Below are 13,443 nucleotides of genomic sequence, written 5' to 3'. Positions count from 1 at the left end.
TTAGTGGATGACAATTAAAGTTTTCTTTAAACTACTAAATTTTTCTAAAATAGAGTTTTTCATACAACAAAATATTACATTTTTTTCTTAACAGTGAGAAAAACAGGAAAATAAGAAAGAGTAGTGCGAGATGTTACTGTTAGGTAGTGTAATGAAAAGAGAGAGAAAAAATATTATAAGAAATTCTAATGTATAATAAGTTCTCACTAGAATATTAAACTTATTAAATTCGTGCCAAATCTTTTCAATGAAATGAGATTTTAAGTAGCCATTTCGCATAAGTTCCCCGGTTGTGTGACTTTTGAGCATATAAGGTTTTTTTTTTTTTCAAGTATAATAAAAAGGTGATATGTGACTTTCAGAAAATGAAGAGAAAAAAAAAACACTAGGATATTGACTTCTACTGTTTTCGAAATCAGTTTATGTTTACTAAAATTTGTTTATCCACTAATGGCCTTTGGTGTTTGTTTCCTGAATATATTTTTCTTTTAAAAAAGTTTGTTTCTTAAGAACTATAAGAAAACAGAAGAAAATTAAGGATGGGAAAACATCTTCTAGTAGTTTCTATCTTTTGGTTTTAGATGAGAAATCGATTGCTAAATACTGACTGTATAACTGTTTTAGAAAATATTTTTTTAAAAATGCCGTGACTTTGAGCTCATTTGTGAAGTCTTCGCGGCTTGGAAGTTGATCATTAGCTTTCTTTTTTATGCCAAAATCATGATAAGCAAGTTTATAAGAATTTTCAATGATGTCCTTTTTAAAAAAGAAGAAGAAGAAGAAGAATTATTTTCAATGATGTTTTTAAGTTACGGGTTATCTTTAGTTTCATAGTGGAATTGTTGGTTTTAAATGTTCTACTTAATGTACAAATCAAACCCAAATAAATTTTCATTGCTACCTGTAAATAATTATGCTTCCTAAACTTTGAGATCCCATTGGTTTTACAATTGATCGATATAATCGACATAATAATTGAAACAAAAAAAAAAAGTTTTCCCTATCCAATACTTTATTTGACAGATAGACAAACAGGGAAAATAGGACAAGGCTGCTGAGCATTATTATTTGTGCTTTCAAGCGACACATTTTAGAATTATGTTTAAGACATTCAGATCCAAGAATAAGACCATTAGTGATATAGCACACTTTTTTTTTCTTGAGAAACAACACTTGAGTCACTCATACATAGTCTAGTAAAATACACAAATCACATAAACAGCAAACAATTAGCCACATAATCTGTATCTCACAACATTAACTTGATAAAAAACAAAGCAACTAATATATTTGTATTGTATCCTTATTGCTCTAAACTAGCATATTAACCCTTTCACAAATTTATAGATACCAGTCTTAATGATTGTAGCAGCACAGTGTCTTATTCCCCATTTCTTTCCTTTTGCAATCAGAGAGGAAGTGGTGGGATACTTTGCTCATGCCTAAACACGTTTTGAGGATCCACTTTGGTCTTAATCTTCACCAACCTGTCGAAGTTGTTCTTGTAATACCTATAACCCCAAGCACTTGCTTGAATGTAACTTGTGCTGTTCTTGGTGTTTATTCCCAAGTCAAGATCCCGGTAATTCACATATGCTTCCCTTGGCAAGCTAGAAACATAAGGGCCCATGTAGTTGTAGAGCTTCCTAATCCAATCTATGTGCTTTGCAGCATTCTTGTCTCCCTCTTGCCACAAAGACAAGTACTGAATTTTGTAGAGTGTTCCATTTCTGTGAGGAAATGGGGTCTCAGATTCTGAAAATTGGCTCATCCTTCCACCATATGGGTTCCAAATCATCAACGGGCTGTCTTCAACCAGCAACCTTTGCCACAACCCCTCGAGCCCGGTTTCCGGTATTGGTTCCCTCACAAAATCTGATTTTGCCTTGAAGAAGTTCTTGAATGTTGACTTTCCTTTGAGCAGAACTTCTGGGGGTGTGTCACTCGGGAAGCCTGCAATATAGAGCACAGATTTGATCCAGCTAGTTTCCAAGCAATCCTTTCTTGTCAACCCCAATTCAGGGAAACTTGTCTTCATGACTTGGAGGAGTGTTCTGGCCCCACCAAGGAAGAGAGCATTGTAAGAAGTTGTGATGGTTCTCTGAGTCTTGTTTCTTCCATCACTAGATGGCTGAATGATGACTCTGATGAAGAGGTTCTCATCAATATAAGGTGCCACTTCTTGCCACCTGTGAAGAATCTTGGTTGCACCTTGCTCAAGGCTCTTGGTAACTGTAAAAACTGTCACAGTTGGTGGCACAGGAACAAGCTTTATCTTCCACCAAAGAAGGATACCAAAGCTTCCACCTCCACCTCCTCTTATAGCCCAAAATAGGTCTTCCCCCATGGCTTCCCTATCAAGAACTCTTCCATTGGCATCAACAATTTGAGCATCTAGGACATTATCAACTCCAAGGCCATATTTTCTCATCATGGTTCCATATGCTCCTCCAGTGATGTGCCCTCCAATGCCTAAGCTTGTGCAAAGGCCTGCAGGGAAACCATGAACTGAACTCTTCTCATATATTCTGTAGTACACCTCACCAGTTGTGGCACCAGCTTGAACCCAAGCAGTGTTGCTTTTTACATCCACATTGATGCCTCGGAGCTTGACCAAATCCACAACTATGAAGGGGGTTTCAATTTCAGAGACGTAGGATATTCCTTCATAGTCATGACCACCACTTCGCACTCTAATGTGAATCCCAAGTTTCTTGGAGCAAATCACTGCTGCTTGAACATGGGAATCACGGGAGGGTGTGAATATGAACTCGGGTTTTGGCGCTGAAGGCACCAAAAGCCTTAGATTCTGTGCGGAGGAGTCAAGGATGCTGGTGAAGGAAGGGTTGCTTGGAGTGTAAATTGATGAGTAAAATGGAAATGTTCTGTCCGAATTCAGGTTGAGACATTGGACAAAACTTTCTTGTAGTGAGGCTGAATTTGCTAAAGAAAATGATAACAAGAGGACTATTATAAGTGGCAAGTGTGAGATTGGTGACACCATGGTTTTTGTGTTCTGTTTTGTGCCAAGAAGGGTGTCACCAATGTTCTATATATAATTGAGCTATGGTGCCATATAGCTGAGGGGTGGGTAAAAAAATCATTGGAATTGAATTAGATTATAATCAAACCTAAATTGAATTGGTATTTTTTCAAATTAGTTCAAGAAAAAAAATGTAATGTTTTATATAAACAAACCAATTAATCAAATTATTTTCACAAAACCAGTTCGAACTAATTTTTACTTGAACATATTTTTATTTAAAAAAATAGTTCGAAAATAAGTTTAAAATTAATTCAACTATTAAAACCAGTTTAATTCAAATTTTTTATTGAACTAATTTTTACACATCCCTTATTGTAATATGGGGATTCTTGAGCTAAGACATACATCATATGGATAGAGTATTGACATTAATTTGGGGTGAATGTTCTTATTTTAATCATGAGTGTGGAAGCGTAAACTTTTTTATTTAAATTTGATTTTAATAACATCGAGTAAAATAAAATTATTATGTGTAATAAAAAATCTTCTTCAAATATTTAATACAACTACATATTTATTCTCAAGCCATCAATTAAGTTAAAATAATTTAATGCTAATTGATCCACACACTTGACGTGAACAACGATCATTTTCACATCAAAAAAAAAAAAAAAATGTGACAATGACTTTGCTTCTTTCCCATTAAAGAGAGCGGTATAAGCCTTTAGTCATGTGCAAGGCAAAGCATTAGTCTTGAATGGCCCCACGGGTTTCTTAATGTTTTTGAGAAGAATAAGAGATAAACATGTCTGTTTATATGCAGCATTATGCGATCATGCACCAAATAAAGCGAATTCTGCATAATTTTATAGTATTGTCTGTAAATTTAAATCGAATCCATTCCTTGGCCTTCTGGTGGTTAAAATCCTATGGTCCACATGACTAATCAAATAATCAATTACTAGTTATATTTGTTGCTTTAATTGATTGTGTCACGTAACGTTTAACGACCCATCCTCAAGGTTTTGAAATTAATGTTAACAAATACTCCCCATCGCCGCCAAGCTTAACTAGGGTTCAACCGTTGAAGTCACAATATAAGATGCTATGTAGTTTTTGAACGTATACAAAAAAAAAAAAAAAAACAGTTGTAGTGTAACTATATGAATTTGAAAGATAGGGAACTTGTAAAGCTAGACAACTACGATAAAAAAAAAAAAATTAAAGTACTTTTTTGTTTCATTTTTGTATCGTCAAATGTAATTTTCATTAACATTTCTTAATTGAGTAGGAACTTTTTTTATATATGCAGAAAATTATGATATATGTTTAAATTTGACAGAAAATTGTATAATTGACTCTCTTATGTAAAGTATATATGAAGTTTTACGTTATTATAAGACTAAAAGATGCTACATGTTCTTTATCGAAAAAAAGATGCTACACGTTAAAAAGAAACCTAAATGTTTCTGTATGATAGTGAGTGTTTAAGACTAAGTGCATGCATGTACATTAAAACGTCGTCATACTAGAAACAAAAAGTTTTTGAATGAAATGTATGTATAAATGAGGAAGTCAAATAGTATTTATTACACAGTTTTCCTTTTCCGCGTATTTCTTTCACTAAAGATAGGTGTCGATCATGTGAAGACAGAAGAGAATACAAGTCAAAAGTATATTAAATAAAAAATAGTTACATTAAAATGTACAAGAAAATATTGCTAGCAAAACTCAGTACATGTGTGTAGATATTTGGGTCTTTTCAAGTATAATTTGTGTATATTATTTTTTTAGATGACGTTTAGGTGAGTTAGGTATTAAAAATTTAATATATTTTTATTTGGATGTAATAAGAAAACAAGTTTTAAATAATAAAAGTATGAAAACAGTGGAAATGGAAAAAAAAAATCATAAACTATAAATTTCATATTCATAAAAATAGTTTATTTTTCATTTTTTTTTATTACAAATTGAAACTATTGCCCCAAACATACAACTTATTTTGCAAACAACTTTTTTTACAAAAAGAAAAAAACTAAAATCTTGAGAAATAATATTTCCCAAACATGTCATTGAAGTTTTAGAGGTGTCATTCCGTTCTACTATATTTTTATTCAAACAAAAATACTTGTACAAAATTATCTCATTCCGTATTTGAATTCATGTTGAATAATCAAAACTGACATTAAAATATTAGCGAATGTGATTTTAAATAAATATTTATATACTTAATTTCATATTCAAAATTTGATTTGACGTCTAAAATTAACTTTTAATTGAAATCATTTTATGTAAGTTTATTTTAAATAAAAATTTAATATTATATTTTAAAACTTACTTATTTTTAAAATAATTTTTTTGAAATATAAATTACTTCACTTTAAAATTAAGTACAACCAGCATTAATTTAAAAAAATTAATTTCATTAAAAACCAATTTTGTGCTAAATATACACTAAGTTTGCCTTGATTAATAAATGAGACAACTTTTGACTTATGAGCAAACCGTTTGTTGACTGGACTCTTAAGTAATCACTACCATTATACTTTCGACTAAAGAGAGAAAGTGGAAAGAACATAGTGAGAAAATCAGGAATGAAAAGGGAAATTGGATGGGCTAGCTAGGTGAGTTAGAAAGTGGAAAGAACAAAGTTAGAAATAGAAGGTAATGAATTTAATTCCTCTTTGTGAAAGAAGCACTCCGAAACTAAACTCAGATAATTCAAAGTTGATCATATTCATTGATTCCTTTTTTTTTCCTTGAAAACGTTGATTGGTATAAAAATTATTTTTGTTAAATATATAAAGTGAAGTATCTTTTTTAAAAACATTTTTTTCTCTAATTCCTTTAATATATTCATTTTCTCTTAAATAGTTGAAAAGTCATTTGCAATATTTTACTTTAAAAAAATATGTTTATTAAACAGAATTACTAATTTTTTTATTTATCTTTCAAACAAATTACCCTGTTTAAGGTACGGTCACAAAAAATAAATGTCTCTGGTAACAGAGATTTCAATTATGATTCATCATTTTGCACAGAATTAATTTTTTCTAAGAAGATTTTTTCTAATATTATATTGGATTGTCTCTTGTTATTTAATGCAAAAGAGAAGAAGAGAAAAGGATTTACTGCATTTAACTTAAGAAAAATTAAATATGTAACTAATTAAACTATACATATAGTGAAAACATCATTTTAAAAAAAATTATAATTATATTATCAAAATAAAAAATAAAAATTAACCAATATCATATGATTATTTAAAAAAATTGTGCATATATTTTTAATATTAATCATTTAAATAAAATATAATATATATATATATACATATATTATTTTCGTCGCATATAAACAGTCCTAAATTAAAAATAGAGGGAAGAAATTAAAATTAAGATTGGCCACACTCCACAATGCAGAATTCAATAGTATGTTCAAAAGGAAATAATAAAGAATAGAGGTGGTTCAACTACCCTCCCTTTACATTTTCCATTTCTCACTCTCTAAGCCTGCAATGTTCCTCAGCTTTTCAGGAGTTCGAGACATGAGCTGAGATCGATTTATATGTACGTGTTTCTATTTAACTTAAATTTTGATATATAACGTTAATTTTTTTAATTCGAATTTGGCTCATTTAAAATCTAAAACAATATATGAAATAAGATTGAGTTAATCTAATTTATTAATATAAGACAATCTTAATATTTTACATAATTAAATCGTATAATTAAAGAAATATACAACTACACTTGAGATATATTTTACAATATATATTCTTAAGATTAATATATTAATATAATATAATATCATGTTAGAAAAAATATTATTTATTGAGTTAAAAAATTGTATTATTAATATATAATTGTACGTTAAAAAATATATGTAGTATATGAAATTGAACTGGCTTGAAACTATTCAAAATATATTAGCCCATATTCATCCTCAAAATACACCGCTTCTAATTTCTTAAATATGAACTTCACAAAAATATCTTTGAATGGAGCCATGTTAGTGGAATGGGACAAGTCACGAACACCCCTATATATCTAAAACGTATGCATCCATTTCTCTCTCTAGCATTTTTCTATTTTTATGTTATTTAAATTTATAATAAATTTTCATTTTTATATTTTTAATTTAGTTCAATTTTTTAATTAAATATCTACTTTTTCAAATAAGAAATAACAAAAATTCAAAATCATATTTATTTAAAAATAAAATTTATGGAAATAATTTCATGACTATATATTTTCTATTTATAAACTAAGTCATAATTAATTGAAGAACTTTTAGCTATGTATGTGTTTTTTTAGTTTTAAGTAAATGTATAAGCTAACTTTGATAAACAAATAACAATCCCCTATTGTGATGTATTCCTTCCAAAAAAAAAACATTGTACTGTTTAACAATTTATGTTAGTGTAGGTTTGATCCCTTAAAATTATGGTTCTGAACAAGACAAAAAGAATCATGATAAGATACAAATAAAATAATATAAATTCATTAAAATATTTAGTATTAATTATCTTAATATAATTGATATTAAATTTAACGAGTTAAAAAAAAGATATTAGGAAAAAATCTGGTGTTTTCCTTTTTAAAATGATTATATAAGTTAGTTACTATTTTTTGGTTATTAAAGAAATATAAATAGGAATATATGTATCTTTTTAATAAGTTGTAACTAGGACAAAAAAATTGTTCATGATTTTCCGAGTAACAAAAATTAGAGATTCTATTCTATCATCGTATGCTTGATTAATTTTGTGTATGTTATTCACTAATTTTTTAAAATCAAGTGTGGAATAAAAATTTATTGTGTCTAAGACCATTATTTTTAACGAATCAAATGAATCCTTAATCTATTATTTTGTTCTTTGAAAATTTTAAATGTCCATGCAGTTATTTGAAATTTTCCTTGAAAGAGTCCAAGATTATATATAGGCTTGATATGCGTCCTTCTGCCCTGAACGACCAGAATCCACCATGGCAAGCATGTCAACTAGTGCAGCTTCACCTTGTCCCAGTGTCTTACAAGAGGATTTGAATTGTGCTTCTTGATCACCATCCTTGGTCTCAATAGGAAATCTATTGTGTTCTATCTTCATGAGCTGATAATAATTCTTATCATGATAATAACTCCTGTATGTACCACAAATCATGGTGAAGAAGAATAATTAAGAAACCTCTCACCACGGCACGGGTCAACCTAATGTGAATCACCAATGGCTCAATGTTTAGACACCAATTTTCAATAATAAAATATACATATATAGTTATAAAGCACAATTAATAACCAACTTAGTTCGCAAATATCTTTGTACGTGGTCTTAAATATGCAGTGAGAAGTTTGATCTCAGAGATCTACGTGTAGAAAACAAGAATAATTAATATACTATATTCAAAGATATTAGAGACTACTTCATTAAAGATGGTTAGATAATTTTTTTGATGAAAATTAATTATTAGTAAAATTTGTATATATTTTATACCAATGTTATGGTATAAAAAAATATTAAACATCTTTAATTAAAAATATTAGAGACGTGTAATGGTTAAACTAAATCAAATCAATTATGGGTCAAACAGTCAACTTATAATTGAATTTCAACATTTAAAAGTTAGAATATATAGAAAAGAACAAATTAAAAACACATTCCTTTTTATTTATTTTTAAATTTAAATTCAATTTATAATTAATTTTTAGATTATATTAATATGTAGGTCCTTATAGTTCAATTTATTAGTTTCTAAATGAATTTCTATGATAATTTTTTAATATAGTCTTTAATTATAATTTATTTTTAAAATGATAAATTAAATCCCCACGGGCCTTTTTTTGCTGAATCCTACTGGCTAATTGTTATTAACTTGTGTTAAATTTTATGGACTTATTTAAAATTTAATAAAAATAAAAGGATTTATAGTGTAATTTAAGCTAAATTTTATATAAATCAATTATTTAAGTTATTAAATTAATGAAACATTTTTTTCTTTTATGTTAACTCTGTTACTATCTTATCTTATATGGTTAAATGTCAATAATATTACCTAGGGACAAAGTAATCATTAGTAGTGTTAACAAAAGTACCTTTAAAAAAATGGGCATGTCACTTTAATGTTAAATTATAATTTAGAATGAAGAATTAATATAGTAAAAGGAAAACTTCAACTTAAATAAATAAATAAGTAAAAGATTAATTAAAGTAAAGTTTTGATCTTAAAAGAAGGGATACTTGAGACGAATTAAGAAGTGGATTTGGAAGGAACAAATCATAATTGATAGAGACACTATTAATAGTGAAACATAGAAATTTGAAAGACTAAATTAAAAGTTTTATCTAATTTTTTCAAATATTTGTTCTCTTCTAATTTATGTTTTTTATGCAAATAAATTTTCAAAAGGGCACGCAAATTTATCAGGGCGTTTATAGTTTATGCAGCAAACCCTCACAATATAATTGCACTGGCATGTGCAAAGCAAACGGTATCGTTGTCATTGATATCGACCACGATAAGAAGTTTCAGCTGAAAGCCCGAAACCGACAACAAATAAAAATCACGAAAAAGGATTATGAGTGATAAAATGTAAGCTCAGCAAAGAGTTAAATTAACAACGCAAATAATGGTGCTTCGTTATTTACGTTGATGTTTCACTTTCTACTCTAAACCATGTCTTTGGTGGTACCCCTCTTGTCTCGTCTATATATCAAACAATTGATTCGATTTAATTTAATATCCAAATGTTGACGTCTTTCTTTAACCAAATTACCATTCCTCCTTCCACGTTTTGTTTTCTGTACACAAAGAATAAAGGTACTTTATGTATGGCCAGCAATTTTCGTTTCCTATTTATATAGCTACACCTAAGACATAAATATTGAGATGAGCACTACGACAATCTTCTGTAATGCTCTGCTAATCACCGGGATATTATATTTATTTTATGTTTTGTTTTTCTTTTATCGACTTATGTGCATTGATGGCTTGAGTTGAGTTACACTCTGTCACCGACGAATTTTGGCATTTTTATAAGGAATATTGGCATTCTTTTTCATTATTTAATAACTGATACTTTACCCTATTTTATTTATTTTTACTGATGATTACATGTCTGTTGAATCACAATTTCTGCGGTATTTTAATGGGAGAATTAAATATATATGTATATGTAGACCCACACTAATTAACATTACAAGAAAAATTCATATATAGTGTTGGCATCAGCTAAAATCGATTAATCGGACGAAAAATCCGTTGTATAACTAATTTACTAAGTCACTCATTGAATCAAAACATTGGTGTAAACCAATCAATTTTACTATTAAACTAGTGAACCGACGGATTGATGTGACTTAAATCAGTTCACATGAGTGAAAAATACTTATTCCAAAGTTTATATGGTATGGATCACTTAAAAAATTTGAATTGATCCAAATAGATCCAAACAATTTAAGTTTGATTATTGATGTATTTTGATCAAAATTGAATCGACGCGTAAACCTGTAATTAAAATATAAATTTTATTATATATACATATATTAGAAACTAAAAAAAATAATTTGACAATGAAGCAAAAAAGATTGAATTAAGTATATAATCTCTTCATTTTTATATTTGCATAAAATATTACACGAGATTGTGTTAAAAATTTAAAATTATTTTACTTAACTTTAAATAATGCTAATATTGGGACTCCAAGTTTTGGAACAGCAAATGTTAAAACTACTAGGGTTAACTCCTTTAAGGTATTATTTTCAAGTACATTGTTATTTGTTTATTCTTTTTTCATATTTATTTTTTTTATCATATATAATATTAATGGATCATATTTTGTTTATTTTTTCATCAGATTTGGTTGTAACAAATTTGATTGTAAAATATCTAATTACAACAAAGCTTATGGCAAAAAATTAGTTTGTAAAAAGTAGTTGTGATTCAGACTATTACACTAAATCTTGTTGGAAAAATATTTTTGTTTTAATTTGTATCAGTTTGTTTAAAAATATTATGTTAATAATATTAAATGAATCATTTTTACTCCTTTTTGATAATATTATGTTAATTGTATTGAATATTTGAATGAATTATGATTTAAAATAGTAGTTATAAGGAAGAAAAAAAATCAAATTTCAATGGTAAATCAATTTTTCAAACCAAATCAAATTGTTCATAAATGAGTTAAGTTAAAAAAAATGTAAAAACTGAATCGAACCAAACTAAATCAATCAATTTAATTGAGTTTAATCTTGAATTTGATCAAAACTGATCCAAATCGGCCACAAAATTCCTAAAAGCTTGCTTACTATATTTACTTGCTACTTACAATTTCAAAAAAATAAAAAAAATACAATAGGCAAGAATCAAACCTACTCCACACTAGACTCAAACAAATTTAACCAGTAAGCTAGGTTGATTAGATGATATATACAACAAATTTAATATATATTTATAATTCTATTATATTAATTTATATAGTTTTAAGTTTCAACCTTAATTCACTGATCCGACCAAATGACTAAAATGACTCAGTGCCATTGCTTAATCGATCACCTTCTGAGTTTTAAAATATTAAATATTTGTATGTGTTATTTAATAAACACATTAGTTCTATTTTTAATTTTTATTCCTTTTAAAAATATTGCGTAATGTTGATTTCAAAAATAATTTAACAACTAATCCAAAAAAAAAATATTTCTAAACTATCTCAAATAACTTTCCTTTTAATTTTAATTGTATACTTGATTTTTCTAGTCACTTATTTCTGTTATCTATTGTTGTCACCCTTTTTATAATTGAATGCCAATAAATTTTTGAAATAAATTATTAATAATTAAAAATAACTATGTATCACAATATAAACTATTTACTGTAAAACTGAAATATAATTTATTATTCCAAAATATTTATTTATTATCAATTTTATAAATTTAATTTATTTATTTTGTAAATATATCATTTAAAAGAAACTAATAACATTTTGGAATACTGTTATAAATATGTGACTAAAATTTAATTTATATCTAGTGTAAAAATATAAATAAAAAGTACTGTATAGATACATGACGCCGAATCATGTCGGACAAAACGTGGGATTTGCATGTTTGTATTTATTGTACATTAATTGTAGACACACTAAATAATCTTTCATACTCCTATTAATTTGTTGCCTAGACTTTTGTTTTAGATTGGCATAATTATTGTGAAAGGTCATGTGGTTACATAAGTACACAATTTTATGATTTAATTAATAAGAAAAGGCTACTTTGCCACAAAAAAGGAGCTCCAAAAATTCATGAGTCTTTTATAAAGCTGATTTTCAGCTTAGTCATCAGTCTAAATGCATGACTCATTGACCCAACATGTGTTTACCTTGTATATATATCCTTCAATCAACCCTTTTTTTTATAGTTAACTTATTATAATCTGCCAACCTTAGGAATTACTTAAAAAAGGGTGTTTCAATAGTTTTTAATAAAATATTATATACTGAATTTCTCGATTCTAAATTAATAAATGACATTATTAATTGGAAACACTTAATTTGTCTCGATTGATCTAAAAGTGAATAAAAAATATCTATCATTCACTAAAAAAAAAAATCCACTGTCCAATTTTATAAACAAGTAATTATTTCAGTTCCCCTTGCATCTGAAAATATATATAAGAACAACTTTTTATTTTATTTTATTTTGTAATTATAAAAATTTACGTCTCTTTTGTAATATAAATACTTTTTGTCACTAATTCTGCACTTTTCTAAGAAAAAGGTTTGTATAGAGACGACCTACGTCATGCGCGCAGGATATAACTAACTATATAATTTATGTCACAGCTTTAAAATACTAACTTATTTGTACATTGTTACAGTTATCAACGCATAATAACAAAATATATATATAATCAGAATTGCAAGTGTAGGCTAACGTTTATCAAATTAACAGGCTCGGTGATTTATACTAATTTTTTTAATGTATCATTATAAGTGATATTGCTATAGATATTAAAAAAAAAAAGGAATCATGTGTAATTTCAAGAAATAAAAAAAAACTGTAATTGATAAAACAAAATAATTATTGTGTGGCCTAAATTCGAAGTGCTTTACGCCCCAAACTCAGCATCGAATCCCCCAAACTCAAAATCGAATCAATAGCTAAAGTTCTCCAAATTAACACCACCTATGGTGTATGACTGAATAATTTTGAACATTACACATATATGATGTTATCATTGACGTAGGGCAAGCGTTGAATGACTTATTCTCTAGCTTACTCCTCAAATATAAAATCAGAACCACCATGTGTATATTGGCTTGTTTTGGTGCCCACAGGCACATGGATTGACCCTATTGATTTGAACTTCAACCTTTCAAGACCCATATTAAATGTGGAAAGGGGAAACTTAATTCCGAAGTGTTTCATCACAATAAAACATCCACACCCGACAAATCTTAAACTC

At 27.8% G+C, this 13,443-nt stretch overlaps 1 protein-coding gene across 1 annotated transcript; it reads right to left on the bottom strand.

Moving 5' to 3' along the window:
* Positions 1-1,041: 1,041 nt before the first annotated feature.
* LOC100782093 (berberine bridge enzyme-like 13) lies at positions 1,042-3,032 on the bottom strand. The gene has a single exon (XM_003524732.5). It carries the CDS (start codon positions 3,002-3,004, stop codon positions 1,409-1,411), a length of 1,596 nt encoding a protein of 531 aa, XP_003524780.1. The 5' UTR covers positions 3,005-3,032; the 3' UTR covers positions 1,042-1,408.
* Between the last annotated feature and the right edge of the window lie 10,411 nt (positions 3,033-13,443).

The sequence above is a fragment of the Glycine max genome, chromosome 5, assembly GCF_000004515.6.
Source record: "Glycine max cultivar Williams 82 chromosome 5, Glycine_max_v4.0, whole genome shotgun sequence".
NCBI classification, from domain to species: Eukaryota; Viridiplantae; Streptophyta; class Magnoliopsida; order Fabales; family Fabaceae; genus Glycine; species Glycine max.
The sequence above is the reverse complement of the archived record's forward strand: the minus strand, read 5'-3'. Positions and strand labels throughout refer to the sequence as shown.

Bases quoted from the DNA above. Each gene is read 5' to 3' on its own strand.
- LOC100782093 (XM_003524732.5), bottom strand. From the start codon at position 3,004: ATGGTGTCACCAATCTCACACTTGCCACTTATAATAGTCCTCTTGTTA.